Below are 18,185 nucleotides of genomic sequence, written 5' to 3'. Positions count from 1 at the left end.
CAATAAAGGTATCTTGCATCCTGATAAGCTTTTAAATGATGTGACAAGAAGTCTATTTACCTTAATAGTCCGCTGTAGTGATTGCTTCTCTTCCTGATCTACATTCTCTGTTCCTTGATATTTGGATGTCTGTTTGGAAAAAAAAAATTGTATTACAAATGCACACTTAATCACCACAAGTGAATATACATTCCAAATTACAGAATTGAAATTCAAACACACCCCAACTTTCCTAATCTTCCATCTATGTTGTGATATATGTTAGTAATGAAGAAGACAATGACAATGTTCCTATACTTTAGCAACTAATTTCACAGAGATGCCCTTCCTATGATCTCAAACAACAAAGGAAAATTGGCTTTTCAAATATATAATCTCATACAAGGAACTGAATGCACTTGTTCATAACACATACTATATGCTTCTCTTCAATCTGGGCAAAACACAGTTTAATTTATTTTATCATTGTATACCACATAAATCTTTCACGATTAACATAAACCAAAGTCTATCAGGGTTGGAATCTTAACTGAATAATCTCATCAAGCACTAGCTTCACAAGTTCATATATATTGGGACTGACTCCCACTAGATCTGGGGTGTCAAACTCTGGTCCTGGTGGGTGCAGTGGCTGTAGGTTTTCATTCTAACCATCTTAATTAGTGAGCCGTTTTTGCTGCTGATTAACTTGTTTTGCCTTAGTTTTAATGGATGTGACTTAGACCCCTTAGTTGTTTCTTTTTCCTTATTGAGAAGCCAAACAATAATGAAACACAAAACAAGCTGTCACATGACCAGTTAACCTGAAAATAAAGAAAGGTGAAGGTGTCAGTAACGTTGTTTGTTCAGGTCACCAAAACATCTTGATTGTGGTCTTAGAAAAAACAGAAAATCAACATTCTGCTGTGGTAGAATAAGAGCAGCAACAAGTTATGATATTCAATAATGGCTTTAATTAACAGCAAGAATTGGCTTCTCATTAAGAAACTGGTTGGAGTGAAATTGGCTGGAGTTTGATGTTTCAATTTAGCTGGTCATCTGTTGGCTCGTTTCACATCTCATTTCTGTTTGGCTGCCATTTAATGAAGAAACGAATCAATTCAGAAGACTGAATCCTTAAAAACAGGGCTATTAAAATGAAGGGAAAAGGAGTTAATTAGCAGTGAAAACTGCTCGCTGATTAGGAAAAGGGTTAGAATGAAAACCTGCAGCAACTAAAGGGTCAACCTGGCTCTGTGCATTAGATCTTTTTTGCAGTTTAAAGTTCAAAACCTTCCCCTCTCATGTTGTCCCCAGTGTTTTTCTGATAGTCTATAACCTTCATTTTGCAGCTGATTTAGACAACATACCCCATGCTGCTGTATACAGTGCAGTCCATAAGTGAAGTTATTGTTAAATTGCCTACATCCTGGAGTGTGTTTTGGGTTAGGGGTTGAATTTCTGGAAGCATCACTGTGCATCGATCATCTTAACCATTACAGAAAGCGTGTTCAAAGTAATATTACAGTGATCTTTGCACTGTGCTGCTTTTGAAACGTCTTTAGTCCTTATGTTGACTGAAAACAGAAACAGATTCCATATGAGCCAGTGTTATAGATTTGGGGATGGCAAGATGTCAAAAAATAAACCAAAACCTGGTGTACTAATAGTTATACTGAGATAAAACTATACCAACACAGGGAAATGTCCCAAAGGAGATTGTGCTACACTACATTGGTATATGTCAGAACAAGAAATAAGGATAACAGACGCTACAGAAATGTTTTACTCCTTGGTATTGAAAGCTGCAAACTGCAACAGCACAAGGGTAATAATAATAATAAACAGTGGAAATTAAGCTTTAGGCTTAACCACGGCAGACTTGGTAGAGCAGTCCTCAATGCACAGCCAAAAAACAAAGACTACTGCCTTACAACAAATACTTGGGACCAGGGTGCTGTGAACACTGATGTGACAAAGAAGTTTATATTATGCAAAAAAAAAAAAAAAAAAAAAAAAAAAAAAGAAAAAAAAAAGAAAAGGAGGACCCAAAACAAAGTCTGCTTAAGAAAGGAACAAGTCCATTAGAACACGGACATTAAAATTCAATGGTATACAGTACCCTTAAAACTAAACTGGCCTGCCATGTATAACACTACCACAGGTACTGACCTGGTATAACTGTTTCCAGCGTAAGACTTCTGCTTCCAGCTGTACCACTTCATTCGATAGTCTGTTTATCTCTTGCTGGGACCAGATCATATCTCCAAAGTCCATTTCATCCCCTTGGAACCCTCTATTGTACTGCTCACTAGACAGAAATCCGGCAGATGTAGATGTCAAGGGCAGAACAGGAGCATCAGTTTGGGAAGACTGTGAAGATGCCTGAAGCTTATGCAGCTGGTCTTGCAGGGTATTCTGTCGTGCTTTCAGATGGCTTATCTCCACCTAAAAACATATATACACAATTTAAACACAATGTGACTACAGACCATAAACACCAATGTTCCCTAACACCATATCAAAAATGTTAAAGACTTTTCTTAGCCAAAGTTCATAAAAAGTTCAAATAAAGGCATATCCAGTATTGAATAGGTCCAATATAAATAAGACCTGCTGTTTTGTTAATCTTTCACATACATAATAACCCAGAGCTGCTCAGACTTAAGCCACTGGACATCACTCCCAGATTTAATTAAGAAACTACTTTGACTTTCAGTGAACACATACCAAAGTAAAATGATGTAACACGAAGCATTTACCTCTTTCTGCTGCAGTTGACCTCTGTACTCTGAAGACAGCTGCTTTATCTGAAGTTCAGCTGCTTCATGTTTTTCCTCCAGTTCAGAATGTATAGCCTTTAAACGTTCATACTGTAAAATAACAAACAACCTTCAAATATAACATTCTAGTCCTAAATTTTATCCTACTTGATTACAGACTTAAAGAAATATTCTATCGAAAAAAAAAAATTATATATATATATATATATATATATATATATATATATATATATATATATATATTGCCCTATTACATTTGTAGAGATGGGTGGGGAAAAATGTGAACCTCAACTTTTCATGGCGAATGGATATAACAAACCTTTTTTTGATAACATGGGTGCCTATGGAGACAACACTGGACCACAGTAAACAACATGAAAATGTCAAAGAAAAAAATCTCATGTTACTAGCTTTTGAATTGAAAACTCATTTCAACCCCACATTCAAGTTTTGTTTTCAGTTCCGAAATTCACTCCAATGTGAATGTATTTCCGTAAAACCAGAGCAGTGTGTGCAGAGGAACATGACTGCACACACTATGTGGCAGAAAGAAAGAGCCCAAAGTGTCAAGATATACATAATCCTAGAAGTCTGTGAAAAACAAAAATTGATACACATAAAAAAAAGAAGTGTAATGAGATCACTAAATGAACAACAGAAAAAAAAAAATCTACATTCAGCTATTAAACATCGTGATGAAAAGTAATCATATAACCAGAGATGACATTAATCTATGATTAAACTGTACAGTATTTTAGCACACTATAGAGCAGCAGTAATTCCTGCCTGCTGTATAAATCTCTCAAGGTAGCATGAATTCTGTTTTCTCACCTCAGACTTCTGGCTCATGTATGTGGACTCCAAGTCCGTAAATCTTGTGTTGGAAGCATTAAGCTCAGCTAAGAAATAAAAAAGATAAAAATTGCATAAGAAACACAATGGGGCCAATTTTTATTCAGTACATCCATCTACACTTCAAACTGCTGATTGATTATTGTTATCCGAAGAATATATTGGCCGTATTCCTCAGTTCGCTTTTTCATGATCTTGAGCCTACTGGGCTATATGTGTATATAGTGTATGGCAGGCTTAATTTCAAAACTTCACTGTATTTGGGGTGGGTCTTCTTGATTCTGTTTTGTTTTCATTTTGTATAAGTAATGACTCATTTTCTTATTAGTCAAATACAATATTGTGAATTATCAATGTGTGACTATTGGTATTGTATAATTAATTCATATTAAAACACTGTATAAAAACAAAATACAAGAACATATTCAGGGCTTATAACTGTAAATGTAAAGTTTCATTTAAATGCCAAAGACAGTATGAGCCTAATGTGGAAGAAGGTAAGGGGTCAGGATGGATGCCATTTGTAAGTGAACTACTTTTAATTGCAAAAACAGATTAAACAATAAATTATTTAACAGCTCTGACCCAACAGTGTTTCTCTTTTTGTCTTTGACAATTACATGCACTGCTTAAAGCTCAAAATTGAATGCTGCTTGAGTGAATTATCTGGGGCTCATGCAAAAACAGTGTACAATTAATTGCTCATTATTTGAATATTTGAGCTATAAATGCATTCATTTACAGAACTGTAATTTTGGCTTAATGTGAGCCAATGGAATTAATGAGTCAACTTGCTGACTGTTCATTCATCATAAATTACTACACATCTGCAGAAAGCACATGTGGTAAAACAGAAAATTATCCTAAGAGAATGGAGAGTGTAATTTTTCCACTGTGTTAGGTTCTTGGAAATACTGTTGTGATCATGTGCCAAGGAAATTTTTGATGATGCCATTTGTGACATTTCAACTTCTTACTTTGCTGTTTTCAAGCAAGTTTCATTTGGCATTTCAAGACAAGCGCATGGTTCATGTTAAATTGCTATTTTGCCTTCAAAATAAGGATTAAACATTTACTATGTTTTTTTCTTGAAAATTAAAGCAAAATAACTGCATTAAGCATGTATTTATCACATTCCTGCAAATACAATAACCACCACAAAAATGCCACTTCTGGATGAACATGCTTATTATTTATTTAAAGAGGTGACAGGTTAATAGTATATCCAGGACTGTGGAATCAGAGGTGAAAAATTATTATCTGACTTTGAATCCAGCTCTTGAATCTCAAGTGTTTGAAATAAGTAAGACTACCACTTCAGCTGTGACATCTGTCAGTTTTAGTGTGTAAAAGATTCATAAAAATCACACCATTATGTCAGTTACAAATGTACTGTTAATTTGCAAGAATGTTGACACCAGCACTGAGCTATGTGTTGCCTTGTGATCTGAGCCAAGCAACAAAAGCTAAACATGCAAATAAAGTTATTGAACAACTTTGACTGCCAGTGCATCTACAGGAGATATGTGTATTACATGTATGTTAAAACTGAGCGGGGAACTGCTTTTTAATTATGTTCCAATATATACTCCTACTGCTCCCATACACTGCATAATTTTATGTGTCAATGAAGTAACAAGCAACCTGTAAAAAAATACCAACAACAAAATAAAAGACATTAAAATCTTCAGATATAAGTTCAAAAAGCTAACTTATTTTTTGCTTAAAACTTGCTTCTCTACAAAACAGTTTGGCTAAAACATTGGTTTGGCTATGAGCAATTAAACATAGCTCAGATATTCAGATAGATTCAGATGAAAAGAAGCTGCACTATAACCAGTAAACACCTAGTCCAAAAAATCCAAATATATATATATCCATACATAAATATATATACACACACAGTGCTATAATGGTCAGTTTTGATCACATTTTGTACACCTGCTTGCTCCATTTTCTCAATATATTATTAACATCTGGTACTTGGAAATTATATCATTAGAGCATTATCACTGGATTTTTCATATATAAACAAGACAGAAATTTATAATGTAATGGCTTTGATCACATTAAGAGTAAATACATCTTTTAATGGAAATTTTATTGCATGCTATAGGCAGCATGTCATCCCACATTTCTCAATTTTGTACACCATGATAGTGAAAAGGTCTCATAACCTCAACTTTTATGTTGATCCCAGTGGTATCTCAATCTCAATTACTCTTCATTCACTAGCACCTACATTTCCATATACTAATGTAAACAACAGGACGGTGTCAGTCGTAATTTACAACATCAATTAATTACCACATACCAGCTATTACAGAACAGTAAAATAACCAATAAAAACTTAGTTAGAAAATTACCATATATGAAAGTTGGGGTCTGAGTCAAACTTAAACTTTCTAGAGGTATAAGTTTTCTTAGTGACTATACAACTCCGGTTAAGTCATAGCTGGACTAATTTTGGTAGCATTGTCTTCTTTCAATTTTTCCTACCACTTTGAAAGCTGCTAACTAAAAATTTCATACTGGAAAATTCACATTGCCCATCTGCTCTATACCACATGAGCACACAAACAGTTGAGGGGTGGGGTAACCCAAGCTAAGTCAAAAGTTATTCTTGCCAGCACCAACTGCTACTAGATAACATCACATACTTATATTTCAATGGATTCATAAATGGAATTACAAACATACCACGCATTTTTTATTTAAAAAAAAAAAAAAAAGTGTTCTATATAAATCTCTCTCTTTCTCTGCGGGCAAAAGGGTGTCATTGTTGAAAACATTTCAAATTAAGAACAGGAATTTAGAGGAGAGGTAATTATAAATTAGTAGTCTTGGAGGAAAAAAAGAATAAGAATGTAAAACTTTTTTAAGCACTGGTTAACCCATACTGTAATGTATTCCTCATCTTTGTATGTTCCTCAAGGTCATTTTATATCACTGAAAATAATTACAGTGAATTTCTCTCTCAGGCCTTCTGTTACACTCACATAGCGAAAGTCTCACTAGTTATAACTGAGACAGTGTGCATTTCCAAGTTCTTTGGATCAGACGTTACCAGACATTGAGAGAGATTATTCGATATTCACTTTACAAATGTAGAAGAAAACTGCGGCTAGCCTCATTATATTGTTTTGGTTGGATGAAAAGTAACAATATCATCAAGTGGAAAAACCTTCACACACTGCTATTCAAAACCTAAACACAGAACAGTCCAATTTGAAAGGTGGTTTTGTTGTTCCTAAATAGGAGAACATAGGAAATTGTTTTTAAAGAAGAGGAACCAGTCAATTAAACAGTATGATTATTACAAAACCTTATACAGCCCCTACATTATCCATCCTCAACTTTACAATGGTAAAATATCCCTAGAAACTCTGGGCTGATAATGTATTTGACATGAACCTTCTGCCTGGCTTATTCATAATCATTATTATTGCTTTGACAATATAATTTTAACAGTGTGAGATGTCTAACTAACACAGATTTAAAAAAAAAATAATATTCAATTACTTAATGTAAATTTATATTCATCACATAATAAATTATTTGAAGACTTGAGGGCTCAAGTACGAATATGAATTATTTCATATAGTGTAAAATACAAACACTCATTCAGCATTTTATTTTGCTCCGATAACAAATTAACAGCATTAAAAAAATTAAGAAAACTGTAATAGCTTAGGGAGTAGATTAGAATTACATTAATGATGAATTACTAAGAAATTATGAAAAATATGGCACACTCATCTACTATATAATAAAACACTAAGGTCTGCGTGTCCAAACTCTTTTGAGAAATCTGATCGGTTTGGGGTTGGTGTGATCGGTCAGTTTGGCATTGGTGACACGACAAAAGAGGAAGTAGTAATGTGCGATACATGTGGAGGAGAAAAAAAGTGGAGGAGGCACCGCGAGAGAATCACCTTTAAAGAAAGGAAGTGTAAAACCGGACAGGAGGTGAAAAAGATGCCTCGGAAATAATGACAGAGTCTAAGAAGCAAGCTTTAAAAGAATGCGCTTGAGAGAGAAACAGTGCTGAGAGCACACACAAGGCAAAAAAGAACAAATATGTTTTAATTATTCTATTAATTGTCTTCAAAAGGTACCGTGGCTAGTTTAGTATAATTAAACGACATTTGTATGTACAGTATTAACATCAGTAGATGTTATAAAAATCTACATAAAAAACAAATATACTCTCTTAAGTCTATATGAAAATAAATATGTGGTGTTAAGTATGCTTTGCCTTTAGAGTATTTGGGAAACCAACATTTTACAGCACCAGATAAAACCACGGCTGATGAAGACAAGCGTGAACACAAGACAAAGCTCATTGTGGCATGCTCCGATATACATTTATGGAGCAAATTATTAGGAACACCTGTACACCTGCCTATGAATGTCCTTATTTAATAAGCCAATCATGTGGCAGCAATACAATGCCTAAAATCATGCAGATACAGATCAGGAGCTTCAGCTTAAGGTCATATCAAACACCATAAAAGGGGGAAAAAAAATCTGAACCCACTAATTTTGACCCTAGGCATGATTCTTGGTGCCAGACTGCCTGGCTTGAGTATTTCTGTAACTTCTGAGCTTTTGGAATTTTCGCAAACGGTCTCTAGAGTTTACTTTGAATGATATTAAAAAAAAAACAAAAAAAAACACATCCAGCAAGTGGCAGTCCTGTTGATGAAAGAGGTCAGAGGAGAATGGAGAGACTATTTTGAGCTGACAGAAAGGCTACGGTAACACAGATAACCACTCTATACAACTGTGATAAGCAGAAAAGCATCTCAGAATGCATAACTCGTCTAATCTTAAGGTAGATGGGCTACAATAGCAGAAGTTCACGTTGGGTTCCACTCCTGTCACCCAATAACAGAAAGCTGAGGCTGCAATGGGTAAAGGCTTACCAAAACTGAACAGCTGAAGACTAGAAAAACACAGCCTGGTCTGATGAATCTCAATTTCTGCTGAGACATGCAGGTGGTATGGTCAGAAGTTAGCACCAGCATTATTAGTCTATGAAACCCAAACATTTTCATGGCAAATGTTTGCCTGTTAATACCAATCAATCATCACTTAAATACTATAGCTTATTTGAGTATGGTTGTTGACCATGTGAATTCCCATCATGGCCACAATTTAGCCATCTTCTACTAGCTATTTCCACCATGATAACGTACCAAATCACAAAGCAAATGTCATCATAAACTGTTAACGAATGTTACAATGAGTTCAGTTTCTTTATTGGTCTTCCCAGTTACCAGATCTGAATCCAGAAGAACGCCATTTCCCAGCCTTTTTTAATCTTATGTACCACCTAAATACTTTTAAAATGACCAAAGTTCCCCCTTCATTCACATCAAACTGGTATTATTTTAAATGTGTTCATTTACACAGATTTTAACCTGTCTGTTCTACATATTTTTAAACTTTATATTAAAAAAAATGACTGTCAAATGAAAGATATTTATTAACTATCTGTAGGTATAAAATATTTGTCTGAATAACCAAGCAGATTCATCAATTTTTTTAATGAGACACTAGAGCTTGTTTGAGGCACTTGTTGCGAGTTCTGGGGGTAGTGTGGCCAGAGCAATAATAAGATTCTTTTCTACATTCAGCCTGTTCCCTGACTTGGTTTTTATTTGTGCCAAAGGTGAGAAAGTCTTTTTACATAAATAAGTAGATACAAAAGGTAAAAATTCATTAGGAGCATTTTTGCCCAGCTCAGGGTATTCCTTTTCCACATTACACCAGATCTGTATTAGTTTCTTCTCTGTATGTTTCATCTTCAGGCCACAATCGGAGGTCACATTCATTAACTGTTTCTGCAGTCTCATAAGGAGGTTGCTATTGTTCTCAGTCAAACCGAAAGGATTCCTAACCCAGTCCAGTTTAGCAGATTTGTGTTTAGTGTCAGTGAATTATCAGTTCAGTTCACTCTCGAGCTTGATTACATGTTCTTACACCCTTTCACTACTAGAGCTTTGTCTGTATCAATGGTGGTAAAATTGGCACCAAGCCCCTGGAACCAGGTCACACCTCCACCCTTCCACTTAGCCTTTCACAATTAAACCTTCTTCATTAATCCATTCAGCTTGTTGTACTTATTCAGGATGAGTGTGTCCTTACCTTGTAATGATAAACCAACTTCACAGAGTTTTGAAAACACATCAGCAAATTATGCCTGACATGCTACCTACTCTGTGTCTTCAAATGGTGTAGCATGTGTGCGCAGGAAGGTGCATACCTCTACACAAAGTTCAAACAGTCTGACCAGCATTTAACCACGTGACAGCCATCGGATGTCAATATGAAGTAGTTGTTGTCCATGCATTGATCCACAGTCTTGACAAAAACTATGAAACAACTCGTGACTTACAAGCCTGGACTGGAAGATGTTTATCAGTTTAAGAGCTTCTGAAAAAAGCAAAATTTCTTCCTGGGAAGAATAAAGTTCTATCTATTTATCTAACCACATCACTGAAAATGGTATTTAAACTCAGTGCATATTCTTTTACTGGACAGTGCCTCCCAGTAAATATTAGAGTGCATCCATACTATGCCCAGATTTACCTCCCTGACAAGCCCAAACAGCCTGTGCAACCTCCCTGTCATCACCAATGCCCCATCATTACATACGTGAATGTACATTTTCCAATCAATCAATCGGACCTTTATATAAAAAAAAAAAAAGTCTTTTACTTTAAAAATATTTTCACTTGTAGTCTTTCCTGTTAAGTGTCTTGCAAAACAGAATACACTTTTATGACAGACTTATACAGATAACATATAAAAACACAGTTGTGTCTAGGCACTAATATATGTCTATTTGTCCAGCTGCAATGCAGACTGTTTCAGTTTATATGCCAAAAGATGACATTATGGACAACTTATCAATCCACTGGCTGAAGGTATCACTTGATGATGGAACTGTCTTAAGAGTATCAGCTGCTTTTTAATCAACCACCGTCTCCACCAGAATTATGAAGGCAAGAAGAATAAGCTCCTCTGCGACAGAATGAAGTTACTTTAACTTAGCCACAAGTAGCAAATACTGCAAAAGCTTTTTCAGAGATGTTTGCAGCTTTCTTCAGATTATTTTGACTTAGATTGAATTCTGACAAATTTTCATTGGAAAAAGTGCATCCTACCAACAAAAGAGGTGCCATTGTGGATGGGCTGTCTTCATGGAAATGTTTGCTAGTACTTCATCAACAAGTAAATCATAGCAGCTACAGTGGATCTGCACCTGTACTTTATAAATCCATAAAAAACATGAATGCCCTAGAAACTCACAATGTGTATCAATCAGCACATTAGCTTTTCTCAGTCACAACAAGTGCAGTTACAAGTGACCAAACCAGAGGGGAACTAAATGAGACACGTACTGTACAGTAACGTAGACATAGGACTATGGAGAAAAAATGTGGCATAAATTAACTTCACTACTTATTTACTTTATACATTTATTATGTTGTAAGCAACAAATATATTAAAAGTGAAAGTGTTTTGACACAAATGTACACATCAGGTACCCCTGGTGGTACGAATACTCCCGGTTGGGAAACAGTGCACTACATACGGTTATAACAAAGTAAATTCATAAGTGCAATTAAATACAATTCATTTTAGACAGCAGCCGCCGTTGACTGGAATCTTGACGAAAGCAGTGGACCACAGGTAGCGCAGACACACACACACAGCTGGCCAATGTATGTATAGATACTCTCGCAGATGGAAGCACTGGATCACGGCAGGAAAGAAGGTGTACAGTACTCAGACGTAGACTTGCGTGCAGATGGAAGCAGTGGAGCACAGTTGGCACAAACACACATGCTGACATGTTAGACCACAGCACACGCAGCCACGCCTTCAGATACAGCAGACCCACATATATTTACTTCCCAAACTATAAAGGAAAGTTGTAAGACACCAGTATCTATATTATCAACCACATTTGAAGCATCTGTTTGAGGTCACATTAATACCAGCTACACTACATTATTTAAAAGAGGATATCTTACCTGGCATTTCTTCAGTCCCTTCCAATAGCATGTCCTTAGTGAAACTCGAGATATGACCAGTAAAGGACGACAGGCTACCGCTCACCTGGCCCAGCGACTGGCCGAGGCCAGAGCCAATCCCCCCTAACCAGGATGTCATCGTTTTAACGCCGGTCGACAGAAACGCAGGGGGAGATGTTTTGGTATTTTATTTTTTTTTAAGTCCACAAGTTGTGTCGCCCCTGTCTACAACTGCACTTCGCCCGGTGAGTCACGCATCGATAAATGCGCCATTCCACAGAAAAGCAGAAGTACAAAAAAAAGCCTACAAACGACTCGGCAAACTAAGATAAGCGATAGCTGCCAACTCGACGACTACCATGTCGGCCCTTGTCTCGTTCTCTCAGGGGGGACGTGGACAGCCGCCCCGCGCGGCACCCTGGACCATTGGCGGACCAACAAAGCTTCTATTCTAGTGTTCGCGCTGCTTTCTCTGGCAGTTTTCATTCCAAGGAGGCGTGTCTTCCAGCCGTCGCGCAGGGAAGTTGATTTTATTTGAGCATCATTTAGCCGATGTTGTGTGTCAAACACGGGAAGAAAACCCCTGCGTATTCCAGAACAATTCCATTGTGGAGAGTGCATGACGATTTCATATATGACGATACAAATTTGATCGTCAATTACAAATTAAAAAAAGAAAAAACTGTCGACTGAGGACTGATCTGTTAGAGAATACGATTTCAGGGAAGGAAAGTGAGGATTCGTGCGGAGGAAGTCGGCTGAACCCACTATTCCACACATCAGACATCCGAACTTGCCGTTATCATCCCCTCATATTTTTATTACGTCTGACTTCCGAGGGGAGGAGTTTTGCCCTCTACGTACACTGAAAACGCGCGTGTATGAGCGCGGCAAAAATTAAAAACCAAGGAAGCGTGCCATCCGTTAAGGATAGGTTACTAGGTTTCATTCAGGTACATTCTCATAGCTTTTGAAAAGAAAAAGTAATCAGCTATAACACAACTTAGCCTAATTACATAACTCTTAAGAAATGATTCCTTCTAAACTAATGACAACATGGGGTGGGCAGTACATTCCATTTGTTAAGTCTTGCCCAAGTAGATTATAAATGTCAAAAAACATAATAGATGATAGTGGATTCGAAGCTATAGTCGCCTCTAACAGGCCAATTCCATCCATCCATCCATTTTCCAACCCGCTGAATCCGAACACAGGGTCACGGGGGTCTGCCGGAGCCAATCCCAGCCAACACAGGGCACAAGGCAGGAACCAATCCCGAGCAGGGTGCCAACCCACCACAGACAGGCCAATTCGTTTTTGTTATATACTGAAGACATCTGGGTTTTTGTGATCAAAAAATAAAAGCAGGATTTAAGTTTTTAATTCCTGGTACTGACATCTAGACAAGCTAAACAGTATAGAAAATACTGCAGCACCTTTTGTAGAACCCATGCCCCCCCCCAGTTTGCACAACCAGACAAAACCATACAACATTCTGTTTGAACAGGCAAAATGCCAATACAGTATTTTTTTTCGCAGAAGGCAAAAGAATGAAGAATCCACAAGAGGGGTGCGAATGGTCCTGCACAAACACTGTGTCCTCAAGGCCTACTGATAATGTGCTCTGCTGGCCAATCCATAAGGCAACATAGAAAGCCGCCCAGGGTGCCATCATCTGAGGGGCTCCATTTATGAAAGTTAAGGGGAGCATGCTCCAGCCACCGAGGGGACACCCTCCGCCCTAGGGGTCATCAAAATCTGACATGATTTTATTGAGTGGTTACTGTTACCTGCAGGGCACTGTTTATAAAAGTAAAGATGTATGCCCTCCTTAAAGTCCATTGTATTTATATAAAGGGCTGCCATTTGTACATACTCCAGATACCGAGGTGGACCAGAAACAGGTAGTCAATGTCTAATTATACTAACTATCCATAATGGACCATGAGGGGCATTGTCCAAATTAGCTATGACTGGCACTGTCTGACCTCACTATTCTCTTCAGTCTCTTGTGGTTGGACATGCTGCAATGTCCACACTAGACCATAATGCAAATGGTTAGAACACTTTCAATGGTGCCTCTGTAAAACATGGTGAGAATGGGAGATTGGAGGCTTGCTGGATTCAGTTGCCTCCAAAAATGTAGTCTATGCTGGACCTTTTTACTTAAGCAATTGGTATTACTAGTCCATGTGAAGATGTCAGTAATGTGCACACAGACGAATTTGGCATTCTTTATAATCTCTACAGCAGAACCATTGATACAGAATGTGATGCTGCCATGGTGGGTTTTTTTTTCCTTTAGTCAAGTATAGGAGTATAAAGTATAGGAGTAAAAATACAGAAACAGCCTTGAAGTAAATAACACTTAATATTTGGTTGCAAATACTTTGCTTGCAATAACTGCATCAAGCCTGTGACTTATGGACATCACGAAATGGTTGGATTCTTCCTTTGTTCTGTTCCTTTTTCACTTGTTGTTTGTTCTGAGGGTTCTTTTCTCTTCAGGAGGTGAAAGGCTCGATTGTGCTAAGGTCTGGTGATTGACTTGGCCAACCTAAAACCTTTCACTTTCTCCCCACCTGAAGAAGTCCTTTGTTGAGTTGGCATGGTTTTTGGGATTATTGTCTTGCTGCATGGCTAAGTTCCTGATTAGTTTGGATGCATTTACATGTAAATTGGCAGATATATTATTTCTGTAGACTTCTAAATTCATTCTGCTCCCACCATCACAAAGCCCAAGCCTGGAGACCATCTCCACCATGGTTAACAGATGAGCTTGTTAGTTTTGGATTATGAGTAGATCCTGCCTCCCTCCACATTTTGGCCTTTTGATCACTTTGGTAGAGATTAATTATGGCCTCATCAGTCCACAAAATTGGCTCCAGAATTTTTATGGTTCAGCTGCAAACATTTTTTTTGCAAATTTCAATTTGGCTTTCCTATTGTTAACTACTGAAGAGTGGTTTACATCTTGCGGTACGACCTCTGGATTTTTTTCTCTCAAAGTCTTCTTCAATGGTTATGTCATTAGCAGTTGTTGTTTGGCTGAACCGTTCAATGTCTGTTGCTCAGTACACCAGTGATTTCTTTCTTTTTCAGTACATTCCAAATTGTAGTACTGGCTGTGCCCAAAGTTGGTGCAATGTCACTTACCAAATTCTCCTCTTTTATCACCTTCCTAATGGCTTGCTTTTTATCTCTTATGTTCACCTTAGTTTATCATTTTGACAATTGCAGTCTTCACAGATGAAACCCAGAGCTTAAACATTCAGAGCTATTTATTATTTAAACAATCAATGTAATAGGACACAACTGGGAAATAAAAACACCAGTTAGTCACATGTCCCTATACATTTGCTTGCCTGAAAAATGTGGTGGCATTCTATTTTGGTTAACACATTTAGATGTGAATACCCAGGAAATAAAAGCTGCAATTCTGAACTCTCATCTCATATTCATCTTTTAATCTCAAATAACTTTATTGTACAGTAATCCCTCCTCCATCGTGGGGGTTGCGTTCCAGAGCCACCCGCAAAATAAGAAAATCCGCGAAGTAGAAACCATATGTTTATATGGTTATTTTTATATTGTCATGCTTGGGTCACAGATTTGCGCAGAAACACAGGAGGTTGTTGAGAGACAGGAACGTTATTCAAACACTGCAAACAAACATTTGTCTCTTTTTCAAAAGTTTAAACTGTCCTCCATGACAAGACAGAGATGACAGTTCCGTCTCACAATTAAAAGATTGCAAACATATCTTCCTCTTCAAAGGAGCAAACAAATCAATAGGGCTGTTTGGCTTTTAAGAATGCGAAGCACCGCGGCACAAAGCTGTTGAAGGTGGCAGCTCACACCCCCTCCGTCAGGAGCAGAGAGACAGAGAGAGAGATAGAGATAGAGAGAGAGACAGATAAAAAAATCAATACGTGCCCTTCGTGCTTTTAAGTATGTGAAGCACTGTGCAGCATGTCGTTTCAGGAAGCAGCTGCACAAAAGATAGCAACGTGAAGATAATCTTTCAGCATTTTTAGACGAGCGTCCGTATCGTCTAGGTGTGCGAACAGCCCCCCTGCTCAATCCCCATACGTCAGGATCAGAGAAAGTCAGCGCAAGAGAGAGAGAAGAGTAAGCAATCTAGCTTCTCAGCCATCTGCCAATAGCGTCCCTTGTATGAAATCAACTGGGCAAACCAACTGAGGAAGCATGTACCAGAAATTAAAAGACCCATTGTCTGCAGAAACCCGCGAAGCAGCGAAAAATCCGCGATATATATTTAAATATGCTTACATATAAAATCCGCGATGGAGTGAAGCCGCGAAAGGCAAAGCGCGATATAGCGAGGGATTACTGTATAGCAAAAAAAAAATTAATTTACCTTGCTGTTCAAATACTTTCAGAGGAGAGGGATTGACACATATGAAAGACACAATGTAATAGATCTTTATTTGCTCCTAGGGGTATTTGGCTTTTTACAGAAGCTCAATAAATAAAGAAATGAGTAAATATCATAACAAACAACTACGTGCTCTCAAATACTCAACAGAATGACTAAAAGCACAGAAAACTAAAAAGAATGAAAAATGTCTGACTTGGCTAAAGATAAAAAGAAAAGTCATAATCAAAGTGAGGCATAATAAAGGCATATTACTATAGGTATGAAAGAGCCCCTTCTCACACTTCTGCTGAATAGTAAGTGAGGCAAAGGGTCACTCTGATCTTTACAAATGAATGTCTGGGGTGTAGAGATTGTAGAGTGTTTCAGATTTCCAACTATCACCATTTCCAGCATTCTAACATGGGGAATCAACACATCAGTTACAGACAAGAAAGCTTACCAAAGACTCTTCTGAGACAGCTGCAGAAGTTCACCTTCACCTGAAGCAATTACAGGTCCATTATTGAAAGCATTTCTTTTGTTCTTCATTTTGGTTTGCCATTGCAGGATCCATGTCAAGGTGAGGGTGCAGCTATATACGCTGGCTGATACCTCCCCACTGTGGATTCATTTTACATTTGCAAAATGCAACATAAACCTATAAAGATTTTTTCCAACCTGTCACATTCCCTTTGTTACACTATATTCACTCACCTTTCAAGGTCAATGATACTTTATTTTACTTTCATCTGGTAAATGACTCAGGTCAATCTGTTACTGCTACCAGACTTTATAAAAGTACTTATCCACAAATTGTAATGTGCACAAACGTAACCTCTTGAACTTGTAAGCCTTCCGTACTAGCTTACTGAATATGTCCCTAGTGTGTTTGTTCTAAAATGGTTGTTTAGGGAGCTGTTGGGGAAGGATTACCATTTCCCTTTTGTATCTGTATTAAGTTTTCATTTGCATGTACTTCTCCAAATCAAGTTCATGCAAATGATAGTTCACTTTATGGAACAGGCAGGCTCCAGCTCTTCATAACCCTGTGCTGGAGTAAGCACGTTCTTAAAATCTAAGAGAACACATATGATATAAATCCAGAGAGCTCAGCTGACGCCACCAGGATGCACTCTGCTCGCAGTGCTTACAGGCAGTCCCTGCACACCAGAGGACAGGGAGGTCTCCTACTGCTCAGCGTAAAAAGCAGCCTGCTTATTAGGGCCTTTGTAATCCAGACATTGCAGGTATGCAGCTAACCACAAGCAGTTAGCACAAAGTAAAATGTGTGACCTGGGAAAGATTGTGGTGTGATGCTACGACAAAACATTTGGTGTACTTACTACAAAGCAAAATATGAGACCTAGGAATGATTTTTGTATGATCCAACAATCACAATTTGCTAGCACTTGACCACATTAAAAACCAAATGCGAGTGTATTCAGAATACATTTGGACGTGGTCAGAATAGATAACCAATACATCTCACACAACTTTAAATGTAAATGTGTTTTTGATCAGCATACAACCATGTAAGCAATAGATAATATGAAAAATTCCCTACGGAAAAGGATATTTAATCTTGATCAAGTTACAATGCAAATACTGGAGATAAATTTTAATGTCAAGTGTAAATGCAATCCAGCTAAATAATACCTGGGCATAATCCAGATGCAAAACACGTGGTAATGCCAGGTGTAAGTGGGACATAAATCAAAGCCTCAGGGTAACAAAGAGCTCATGGGTCAGCTCCTCTGTACCCCACTTACACAATAAAATGGAAATGATATTGCTTTGGTGATGAGTGCAACTTCAGGCCACAAAATGGTCTCTCTTGCTGGAGCCCTAGATGTACTGGTAACTGTTTTACATTCTATCATAGCACGTGTCATGCATTGCAATAAATAACACAATTTAAGTTCAAAATGACAAAAGTAAAAAAAAAAAAAAAACTGCTGTCAAAGACTGTTTAGCAGAGATTTTTTTTTAAATTAAACCTATCATCATCAATGATGCAAACTGCAGTTATAGGTGACACGTTCCAAGTCAAAGCCCATATCATAAAATGTCTTAGCAATCATTTGTTCTCCACAAAAGAAGAAGAATCTTTAAAAAAGGAAAAAAAAAAAACACAGCAATCCA

The 18,185-nt window shown here is 37.4% G+C and overlaps 1 protein-coding gene across 1 annotated transcript in view; it reads right to left on the bottom strand.

The window, feature by feature from the left end:
* Positions 1-12,405, bottom strand: part of trip11 (thyroid hormone receptor interactor 11) — a 43,201-nt gene extending 30,796 nt beyond the window's left edge. Inside the window, exons 1-5 of the mRNA XM_028821828.2 lie at positions 11,663-12,405; positions 3,594-3,661; positions 2,742-2,852; positions 2,152-2,427; positions 61-129 (exon numbers count right to left, since the gene is read on the bottom strand). Coding sequence (XP_028677661.1) covers positions 61-129; positions 2,152-2,427; positions 2,742-2,852; positions 3,594-3,661; positions 11,663-11,801 — 663 coding nt within the window. The 5' untranslated portion in view covers positions 11,802-12,405. The remainder of the gene's footprint in view (positions 1-60; positions 130-2,151; positions 2,428-2,741; positions 2,853-3,593; positions 3,662-11,662) is intronic.
* Between the last annotated feature and the right edge of the window lie 5,780 nt (positions 12,406-18,185).

The sequence above is a fragment of the Erpetoichthys calabaricus genome, chromosome 16, assembly GCF_900747795.2.
Source record: "Erpetoichthys calabaricus chromosome 16, fErpCal1.3, whole genome shotgun sequence".
NCBI lineage: Eukaryota > Metazoa > Chordata > Cladistia > Polypteriformes > Polypteridae > Erpetoichthys > Erpetoichthys calabaricus.
Note: the sequence above shows the minus strand (reverse complement) of the source record. Positions and strands in the feature narration are given on the sequence as shown.